The sequence below is a fragment of the Zingiber officinale genome, chromosome 9B (assembly GCF_018446385.1).
Source record: "Zingiber officinale cultivar Zhangliang chromosome 9B, Zo_v1.1, whole genome shotgun sequence".
In the NCBI taxonomy this organism is placed as follows: domain Eukaryota; kingdom Viridiplantae; phylum Streptophyta; class Magnoliopsida; order Zingiberales; family Zingiberaceae; genus Zingiber; species Zingiber officinale.
In genome coordinates this window covers 10,026,432-10,037,947 of record NC_056003.1, presented here as the reverse complement: position 1 = coordinate 10,037,947, position 11,516 = coordinate 10,026,432, and the positions used below count along the sequence as shown (strand labels likewise).

The 11,516-nt window shown below is 35.9% G+C and overlaps 2 protein-coding genes across 2 annotated transcripts; one reads left to right on the top strand and one right to left on the bottom strand.

The window, feature by feature from the left end:
- Nucleotides 1-1,874: 1,874 nt before the first annotated feature.
- Nucleotides 1,875-2,999, bottom strand: LOC122025298 (protein MKS1-like). Its single transcript, XM_042584081.1, has 2 exons — nucleotides 2,256-2,999; nucleotides 1,875-2,156 (listed from the first exon to the last, which is right to left on the bottom strand). Exon 1 carries the CDS (start codon nucleotides 2,989-2,991, stop codon nucleotides 2,407-2,409), a length of 585 nt encoding a protein of 194 aa, XP_042440015.1. The 5' UTR covers nucleotides 2,992-2,999; the 3' UTR covers nucleotides 1,875-2,156; nucleotides 2,256-2,406.
- A 1,839-nt stretch (nucleotides 3,000-4,838) lies between these two features.
- LOC122024704 lies at nucleotides 4,839-5,820 on the top strand. The gene has a single exon (XM_042583374.1). It carries the CDS (start codon nucleotides 4,949-4,951, stop codon nucleotides 5,465-5,467), a length of 519 nt encoding a protein of 172 aa, XP_042439308.1. The 5' UTR covers nucleotides 4,839-4,948; the 3' UTR covers nucleotides 5,468-5,820.
- Nucleotides 5,821-11,516: the final 5,696 nt, after the last annotated feature.

Sequence of the window (11,516 nt, the reverse complement as noted above, 5' to 3'; positions counted from 1 at the left end):
TTTAAAAAAGAAAGGTGTTAGCGTAATATATATTGAACTAATTAAGGATGTGTATAAGGATTTCAAGCGGAGTAACTGCAGTATTTCCAATAAAGATAGGGTTACATTAATGATCAGCTCTAAGTCCTTATTTTTTTATACTAATTATGGACAAACTCACTGCACACATTCAAGAAACAGTACCGTGGTGCATATTGTTTATAGATAATATTATTTTGGTAGATGAAATACGTTAAGGAGTAAATGTTAAACTAGAATTTTTGTAAAAAACATTATAAAGGAAATCCTTTAGGCTTAGTAGAATAAAGGCGGAATATATGAAATTTAAATTTAGCAATATTAGATGTAATAAGATAATTATTAAAATAGGAGATGACGAGTTGTCTGGAACCAAGAATTTTAAATATTTAGGATCACTTTTGTAAAATAATAGAGGGAAATATCTTACATAAAATACAAGCAGGATGGTTAAAATAGATGAGAGTGTTGTGTATTTTATGTGATTGTAAAATACTTATAAAATTTAAAGGAAAGTTTTAAAAAATTACAGTTAAATCTGCTATGTTATATGGAACTGAATGTTAGGCTATAACTTAAGTACATAAGCAAAAGATGAGAGTTGCAGAGATGAGGATGTTAAGGTGGATGTGTGGACATACGTGGATGAACAGAATAAAAAATGAGAGAATTTGAGAAAAAGTCAGAGTTATATCTATGGAGGAAAAAACTCTGAGATACACATTTAAGATGATACGAGACGTATGTACGTAGATGTTCAATAAATGCTTACGCACATCAAACGAGTAAGAGAAAGACAAAAAATGACTCGGTCATCAATAATAAAATAAGATAATTTTTTTTTTGAGTATAAATGATAATATAGTAAGTGAATAGAGTCTAATGACGTAAAAAGATTCATATAGTCGACTCCACCTATTATGATAAAGCTTGGTTATTGTTGTTGTATCCAGTTATTCGAACTGATTAATCCTTAGAGGTGATCGGTCTGGTTTCATAAAAATTTTCCACTGACCATCAATGTAAATCAAGAAGTACTCATAGATGTCCCATCCAATTGGTAAGTGTTCTTAGAGTTGCTATTGTGTTGAAGAAAAATCTCTACAGTACATTATAGTTAAAATTCAATTCTTAGATGTCTAATTAAATGTTTGAAAGACTTAAACGCTACATCATTCCTCCGAGAACTTCATCAATTTCACTGTTGGAGGATAACTTAAGAAAACTAGGTTTCATCGCGTCCAATTGTAGGGTGGTGGTTTTTTGGCCGATGCCTTCTCCATCAAGAATTTGTGAAGAACATGCGCTAACAAATATCATGAGTCACGTTTACAACATTGTATTCAACTCTTGTACAATAAATTCCACAAGATATTTTTTTTTTGAAATCCATGGTTCACAAATAATGAGAAGGCTTTGTTCACATCCAAACTAGTGAGCAATTTATTGTGACGCATCATATAAAGTGACTATGTACACTCTTTAAATGTCAAAAACTTTATATATATATATATATATATATATATATATATATATATATATATATATATATATATATATATATACTCAATATATTTTATTATACCTTTATGTGAAAATCCATTAATTTTCTAACGTAATTTTTTTTAATATCCTGACGTGGATGAAAAATTGCTATACTCTTTAATATCCAAAGATCCGAGAGATAGCGTCGAGTCCGATGATCAATCTGATTTTTAAAGACGATCTAGAAATCTAACATTCTTTAATGGTAAATTTTATTTGAAATTTTTTTTTATAAATATATTATAATTAAGAATTAAATAGTAGATATTATAACTGAACTGTCTTTACTGCAGGAACCGGGAATTATTTATTTGCCTCAAAAGGGACTGCATGAAAAGGGTCTGCATCTCGTTACATCAATTCCGTACACGACTATTCGTTTGGCCTATACGATCTGCTAAAGTGCAAGTGATTTATTGCGTTGGAAGCAGGGCAACAGATGCTGACTTGCTATGAACATAATTTGTTTTTTATTGTCAAAAATGTTCGATTCAGCAGAAGAACAAAATCCTTATAATTTTGCCATCCAGAAAGAAAACCAAAAATTAACCAATGGTCATGCACAGACTTCACTTCCTATTCTGAAACGTATGCTGTCACGAAAAAAACAAAGGATCAAAAAATTGGCAATGTCCAGAGTTGCTTGGGAAAAAGAGATGGAATGGCTGAGGAGAGATAGATCAATTGCCTACCTGGAAGAGATGTAGTCCCTCCATGAATGGTTCCGATCTGCTGCGGCAATAGCTTCCTCCTTGGATTACAGGTCGTTCCTTTTCCATCTTCTTCCGTTGAAGCGATCCGTTTGGGGGAAAGGGTTCAATTTTATTTATTTATTTATTTATTTTAGTCTGGGAATTGGTTCGTGAGATCCCAAAAGGCACCAGGGGATGGAACAGTAGTAGTCGATGGAAAATTGTAGCTAGGGCTCGCCAAGAGGCTGTCGCTCGCGAAATCCGGACTCAATTCGAGCAGGAAGTCGAGATCGAACGAGGGCGAGAAGAGGTCGGGCGAGATCGGCGGAAGCGCCGTCGGCATCGGCGTCAGGATCCCGGGGAATAGACTCTGCGTATCCAGCTCCGGGCCTCCGACCATCTCAAGATCGGCGGTGCTGGTCCTCGCGCGGGGCGGCGGCCTCTCGAACGAGGCGATGCGGGCGGCGGGGGAGAGCGCGCCGGCGGGCGACGGCAGGGGAGGAGGGTGAGGGTCGGCGGAGTCCGGCCCGGTGAGTCTCTGGACCAGCATCATGAACTCGCTCGGCTCGGCGTGGATGATTTTGGGGGAGACGGAGTAGACGATGACCGGATGCGGGGCCACGGGGGACTTCTTGATCCTATGGGACTCCTTTCTAACACTGAGAGGAGCTGGACGCCGGCCTTGGATCTGCATCTCTTGCCGGGGAGATGGCCGGAAGTCGGAGAAGTGATCCATGGACTTGTGGCGGCGAAGACAGATGGCTAAAGAAGGGAAGCAGGGAGGACATATATATAGTGGGAAAACGTGGGGCTTATGTTAAATAATTAATTTCTTAGGGGCGAGGATGTCAATGGACCGTTTATTAATTTATTCTCTAGGAGGCAAATTAAAATATAAAAAGAAATAGGATGAAAATACAAACTATAGGGGGAAAAGGAACAAAATTAACATAAAATAAAAAGAAATTGGAAGAATAGCCTAACAAGAGACGACCTTGATGGTAGAGTTAAGTTATAGAAAAAATATTTTTGTATGAGCTCTAAGAGCTGAGATATATCTATCCTTAGGAGAGGGTAGCTATTCAACCTAGGCAAAGATTCAATTATTAGGATGATAAGTTCCAATAATCGGAAAGTGATTTTAATTGAGTAGTGAGTTAATTCAATCAAAGAATTGAGTTCGACTAGTCATTCAGTAAACAAAATATTTTTGTTTACGGCTATATATCAAATCTATTGATAATGAATTCTTGTCAATTGATGATACAATAGGAAAATCATAACGAATGATTAATCTGATAAACTTGTATTGCGATAGTCAAATGACCTAAGAACTATAATAAAACAATCGATTAATAGTGGATTTTAATCAAGTAGTCATTGGTCAATTGTGGACTAAAGTGTTCATAAACCAATATATGATTATGAATTTCTCATTAGTTCATTGACACAATCATGAGTTTTTTTTTATTAATAGCACACCTAATGGAACATGCCTATGTTAGACCTAAGACATTATGCAACCATGAGTTACCAAACATGTCTATACTAATGTGTATCTCAAATGCCTCCTTGTATTGTGAATATTTAAGATTTGGGAGTTGGATTGAATTCTTGAGAAATCAGATGTTGGTTTAAACTTGAAAAGGAAACAATTTTGAGCCTAAATTAAAAGATGAAATATTTGAGACAATTATGAAAGATTGCACATTTTAAGAAGGTTTGCGCGTAAGTTCCATGATGTTGAATAGGAAAGAGTAAATAAAATTTAAATAATATAGTCATTCTTATCCAATTTAATTGTTATCCATTTAGTTGTATAGAATAGAGAAATGAATAGAAAGAAATAATATAATTAATCTATAGCATTTGAGATATTATCAAACAATCATAAGTTAAATTCATCATATTAATTAATACATAAGAAATTTAATTTTCAAGAGTGCAATTAAAATGTAAAAGATTAAAAAATTGACCATTAGTCGGTCAACGCTCGATATGCATGATGGGGGAGATATTGAGGATTATCTTAAAAATTATGCTTTTATCTTAGACTAATTCACATTTTTTTTAAAAAAAGAAATAATAAATATTTGTTATTAATTTAATTAAAATCATTTCAACATGATTGATTTTATTTTTTTAAAATAAGATGTCTTTTTAATAGTAATGAAAATAAGGGTGTTTGTTGATTTTTGCCAATAATTGAGATGTTTTATCTTGAACTCCAAACGTCCAATTCTCCTGCGCCAAGTTAACTGAACGGCCCTGATTTCTTCTAAATTTATATCCTGAAATCGTATACGTCAGATGCGGAGATATATGCGATGGATGGGCAAAATAAATGTTCCAAATAATTATCGCCATCTGTATTATTATTTATACTACGAGTCGAGTCTGTGGGGTCCCACAACAGCATCACCAATAAAATTAAAATAATTGCAATTTAATTTTTGGTATAAAGGTGGTAATTATCAGGGTTTGTTATTCAAAGAAGAGAGTTTTAGATATATTTTTAAAAATTAAATATCGAACTATCGGAGAAATTTGGGAACGGGCGGGGAGGTGGAAGATTAAGTCAAATTAAGGGGATTTATTAATCTTTAATCGAAATAATAACGATAATTTTTAGAAATCGCCTCTTTTTGTTCCGTCTCCGTCTTCTCTCTCCTCTCTCTCTCTTCCGCTCCGCGATGGTGGAGGAATCCTGCACTGAGAAAGCGGCGGGGGCTTCTGCGGGCGGCGATTTCGTCATCCGCCACTGGCGATCGAACTCCTCTCCCGCCAGGGACCACTCCCGCCTGCCTTTGCAGGCGCCGGCCCGCCCCGATCCATTCGACGTCGGTCTCCCCTCCCCCAACGGCGCCCTCGGCGCCGATTCGGATCGCCCACTCCAGGCGGGCGGCGTCGCGGGGTACACCAGCCTCCGGGACCTCATCTGCCTGCAGCGGGGATGGCCCGAAGCGGTCCTCTCGACGTACGCCCCCGGCGGCGGAGGCGGAGGGGAGATCCGGATCAGGAACCGCCTCGTGAAGCAGGCGGCGCACGCGTACCTCCAGCCGACGCCGTCGGGAGCCGAATACTGTTTCCGGAGACGGCGCAACGGTACTCTCCGGCGGGCGCTTGCCGTCCTCACCTGCGGCCTCGCCGTGGAGCCGCTCGATGCCTGCATCGCCTTCCTCCGCCACCTCTTCCACCGCACGCGGCCATGACGGCTCTTCTTAACGGCGTCGCCAACAAAAGTCAGGATGCCATCAGGTTTTCTTAAATTATTTTTTTTCAAAAACACTTTTATTTTATTTTTATTTTTACTTAACCATTTTGTACACAAACAAGTTTTTTTTTTAGGAAAAAAAGAAAGATAACAACGTTTTGACATTTTTTTTAAAAAAAAAGTCTTGATATTTTTTTTTGTGTGCACTACTGGTTAGGGATCATCACGGATCGAGTTAGTTTGATTATTAAGGTAAAAAATTATCCGATCCTACTAAATCAGATAATGTAAAATCAGGACCTACATCCGGCCCTATATCCGGTGGTTCTTATGTTTCAGATATCCGATGAGTTATCAGTTATTTGGATATCCGACCCTATATCCAATTAAATATAAAATATAAATATAAATATAACAAAAAAAAAAAAATTGTTTAAAATGATAATAGACATTACTCATTACATGTTATAGCAGCTAATCAGAAATAACTATTACAACGTGTAGTAGCTTATCGGCAGTAGTTACTACAACGTGTAACAGCTTATCAACATTAGTTGCTATAAGTAGGGGTGATCGGATCGGGTTGGTTCGATTATTGGGATAAAACATTATCCGACCCTACTAGATCAGATAATGTAATATTAGAACCCTACATCCGGTCTTATATCCGACGGATCATTTTTTTTCGATTCGGTTCGGGTCGGTATAAACGGATTGGTCGGTTTGACGGATTGACTGCTCACCCTTGCTACTGGTAGCAACTGATTCTTTTTCCAAAATTAGCGTGATTAAAAATAAATGAGGGCAATCAGTGTGACAGAGGAAATAAATGAAGAGTGTAATTGGTCGAACAGTGACAAAATAATCACGTTTTTTTTTGTTGGTAGAGAATTGAAATTGCCGTGAAATTCCATTTTTTGTTCGAAAATAATAAATGCATTTTCATGATTTTTTTATCAATAATTTCTGGAAATAAAATGTTGCCACCACGATCTGATTCTGGACGTTATTTTATTTCATTTTTTTCAATTTTATAAGTGCGTCTGTGGCTCATTGGCCTTATCCTCCAGCGGGGATTGAGTTTGACCAGTTTGGTAATGCTGTACGCCAAATAAGTTATATAATTAGATAAGCAATTTTTAAATGTATTCTAGTTAGGCTTGTTCCAATAGTCAAGTAGAACAAATACATGCGTCGGTTAAGTCAATTAAGCTAATTGTTTCAGGTAATAAAACGTACAAATCACATTGAATTAACCTACCAAGTTGGGTATACCGTGTGAATCAACTTAACTAGGGGTATTGGAGTTTTTTTTTTTTTTTTAAAAAAAATAACGTTGTCGATAAATTATTCAAAATATTTATTCATCCGTATTAACTAACTAGTTGAAACTTATTAATAGTTTATTCATTTACAGCCCAACTGCTGACTGATTTCATCAACAGTGTATCATTCCTGCAATTGCACTAGAAAATGACCATCTATTTGATACATTCCAAGTAGGGATCTAATTATCTCATTGAATAAGTCTAGTGGTTAATATATGAAATGTTATCATCATAAGATTTGGGATTCGAATCTCGATAAAGTCGAGGTAAGTGCTTCCCTTATGTGCTAGTCATTATTCCAAAGACTAGTAGCCGTCCGTGATTTATCTCCTTCGTGTTGGTCCTGAGACGAATTGACGTGAGCACTAGGAGCGAAAATATTCACCTTTTATCACCAAATAAGGATCTAATTGAATGGAGCCTACTAATAAAATGTTAAAATTTGAGCTCGATTTGTTTTATTTATGATTGAGCTCGGTTACAGTTTGATTATATATATATATATAAATAAAAGTGAGTGTTTTAATAAACATGTTTAAGTTTCTTAACAAATATGTTCATGAACTTCTAAAAAAATATATTCGTAAGCTCATGAACTGTTAAATTTGAACTGATAATATTTTGAGCTCGAAATCATATTCAAACTCGGTTTATTAACTTAATCAAATAAATACAAACAGTTTGTTTTTTAAAATCGAGACTTGAATAGTTTGGGAACGGCTTAGCCCGTTTACCCCCTAAATTTCAAGGGATGCAGTTGCAAGGATGGAGGAAGGAATTAAGGTGTAAATAAATGTTATTTAATAATAATAATAATAATAATAAAAAAAAAAAAAAAAATTGGCGCAATTCTCACTACTGTATTAAATTTGATTTTGCGGCACATCTCATACCCCAAAAACCCCAATCATTTTCTCTGTTCCTAGCTTGGAGCCCTTTGCAGATGAAGAAGACACTTGAATCTTGAGCTTAAGCTTGTTTTTTCTTCTTCAATTTACTTTGTTCCTGGCTATGGAGGAAGTCGACAAGGGCGTCACTCATGCACCTCGGGCACTTGCTACCGGCCCTGCAGAGCATCACATACATGAGGCACCGAGGACACGCCGCGAGCACCATCGGCGCCGCCTCCTTGGGGCTGTCATGCTGAGTCTCCAGAGATAGGGATGAGCTCGTTGACGTCTTGACGACAACTGTCCCGGCGGTGGTTCGTGTTCATCCGCGGCGATCCTTGGCGTGTCCTGCCTCGCCGGTAGCACGAGCTTCAAGTCCAGGTCCACTCTCTGGCTCCTCCGGAAGCGATGCTTCATCTTCGCGACACTGCAAGCAAAAGTGAGGCATGGCAATAGAAGGGAAGGGTAAACGCCTATGCCATGCGTGCATGAAGAGGCATTTTCCTTTAACAGTAGGCCCTGTTAGTTGCTCGGGTATGACTGTGGGAAAGCAGAGGGCCTCTGCAACGCAATTTATGTAAGAAGAAACTGTTGCTCGTCCATGAATTTCCTTAATTGCAAAACGATAATCCGGTATTCAATTCTGATCGTGGATCGGCTATTAATCGACAATTCTTATGTATCAAGTACCCAACTAATTATCAGTTATTTAGATATATAATTTTATGAAATATAAAATATAAATATAAATATAATAAAAAATAATATTTTAAAATGATAATAAACATTACTCATTACACATTATAATAATAAAAATTTATCCGGTCTTATTAGATCAGATAATATAATATTAAGATCCTACATCCGACCCTATATTTGATAGGATTTTTTTTGTTCAATTTAGATCGATTTGATGGATTACCTGTTTACCCCTAATTTTTAGTTTTTTTTTTTTTTTCAGTTCAATTGAGATCAATAGGAACTCTTCCTTTTTTTTCCGTTCAATTTAAATCAGTATAAATGAATTGATCATTTTGACGAATTAACTACCCATCCCTAATTCTCAGGAACTCTTGACTTCCGTATGTACTGAAAAAAAACATTGAACATGGGCAGTAAAATTTGGGAAAAGGTCCATGCCGCTCTTGGGAGGAGAAAGCTTTGCATTGAACGAGTAACAGCGTAGTTCAATTTTCTAAGACAGAAAACAAATAAAAAAAATTTGAAAACAGTCTTTTTAAAAAAAATAGGATAAGATTCATCTTCGAGACCCCATATAATAAGAGTTTCATGTATTGGACTGACTGTTTTTTTTTTTTTTTAAGAAAACAAACAAAAAATCTAAGGAAAATAAAAAAGATGCAATGACATTGGTTATAAATGTGTCTTACAAAAGGAACGGGAGCTATGCATCCCTAACGATTTTTCTAAACCAAATTTATCTTAAATTTTATATTTTATATAAAAAATTTATAATAATTATTTTATACATTTTTTAAATTTAGATTTCATAAATAGTAATTCTTTAAATTTAAAAAATAAAATCTAATATCTAAATATTAAAATATTATTTAATTTAGAAGAAAGAAAAGATAAAAGGAAATAGACGGATAATGAAAAATACATATTACATGATGAAAGAAAAAATAAAAAAATAAAATAAAAGAGAGTAAAAAAAAAATAAAGATAATAAAAATTTTATAATAATTGATATAATATGTAGTGAAAAATGATTGTCTAAATTTAATAAAATAATGATTTATCCCAAATATTAAAGATATTATAGAGAAACTGATATAAATATTTTTACTGTCAATTTATTATTGTGATATTGTAGGGGTATTTGTCTTTGCTCGATGCCAATGGAGATAGATTTATGAAGCAAAAGTGACTTACTTCGTCAGAGTATTTCTCATCGTCAGTCCCATAGCATCGTCAGTCCTATAACAAAATGAAGGGAGGTAAATTATATACCGAACAACATCTTAGATGGAAGGACAATGAATCAAAGCATCCATATTGTCATTAACGTGTGAACGCATTAATGGCAATATGTTGTTTTTCTTTTATTTTTTTATAATATGTAGGCATTAACGCGTTTGAAGAATTGAACACGTTAATGCTACAGTGTACTAAAAGTATTCCACGTTAGTGTTAATACTTGAAGCATTAACACCATTGCAGAAGCCCTTTGTGGAAATTGATCCTTCCTTGATGAAACAACTCTACCACCCAAATACTAACTCGGTTATTAATCTTGTTTGAAAACCGCTGACATGGCGCGTTGGGTAGGTGGCAATATTGTTGATCGGAAGAAGACTTTGCACTAGAGAAAAAGATGATGAATTAGAGCAAGAAAAGGGCTCCGAGTGCCTTCCTCCTCTCCGTGCACATGGAAAAGCAAGCCCATAGAACGTTAGGGCAAAAATCAAGGAAGGGATTCATGGCGTAGGCCTTCCGACGCTTAAGCTAATTGATGACCAGGCGAAAAGTGGAGAAGAACTCTAGTAAAATTGAGTGAGCATAAATAATGAGGTGACAAGGAGAGAACATATTTTTATATCACTTCTCATAACCTCCACAATAATGAAGCGACATGAAATATTTTGTATCAGAAGATGCCAGATAATGGAAAGTGTACAATATGGAATTTGTACAATTATTCTCCGAGAAATCTTCTATTATATGTATATGAATGGTCTTGTGTAACCTTTGCAATAATGATAGAAGTTATAGTCACCCTCGTAAAAAGGTTCCATTTAATGCATATGCTGTAACTGAAAAATATTCTCTGACGAATAGCTATTATTCTGACAATCTGTTGGGATTTCCTGACAATGTTGTCTCTTGAAATATAGTCTGGTCAGATATTTGCATAAACAGGGTATCCCAACCGACTTTGTAATAAGAATACTCTTATGCATTTTTGCCCTTTGAAGGGGGAGCAGAATCCCATAAGTCCAACTAGAAATAATTCCGGTCGGCAATATGTTCATAGGCTCATGCTGAAGATCTGATTAGTAATGAGAAGCCAACTCTCGCAGATCCAGTCAGCTCTAGGACTACTGATCGTATAATGGGAGACCGACTATTGGATAACACGGTGCTCGGACTCATAGGTACGACCGGCCTTATGACGGTCTAATTTATATTGAAGGTTGTACTGAACTATAGGGAGGCATTTGTAAGCTGAAAGTAATATTACAAAAGTGGAGAACTCAACTCCATATGCTTAATTGACTACAGGGTCATTCGACCATATATTGAGAATGAACACTAAGCTTAGATACGTCTGGTCGACCTTTGCACCGACCGGATATACAACAAAGTTATGTAGTGTGGGTCATGATTTCGACTTGCCTTTGTACCAGCCGGTTATTCAGACGTGGAGCACTGGATCCTTCAATCACGACCGACCTTCAAGCCGATCATTCTTATACCGAAGGCTTTAGTATTGAGTGAGGAACTGAGCCCTAATGAGAGTGACACCCTAGCTACCACCTCACGCAAGACCTTTGAGCAAAAAGTAATATCGCTTATCCCAAACGGCCTAGTATCGCTGATCATATGGTAAGATACATACAAGTAAATCACAATGAACATTTTAACCTAACGCAACAATTTTTTTGTAGAGAATGTTATTCATTATATCGATTAAAAATTGATTCTAAAATTTATTAAAATAGATATCCATATAAATACCAGCTCCACGCATCCGTTTAGAACCGCAAGACTTTCATTAATCATTAGCGATGTGGTAGAATTAATTGTAAGTGGTTGAGATCCAATGTTGGGGAATTGATTGTAGATATACCTCATTTCACATGAA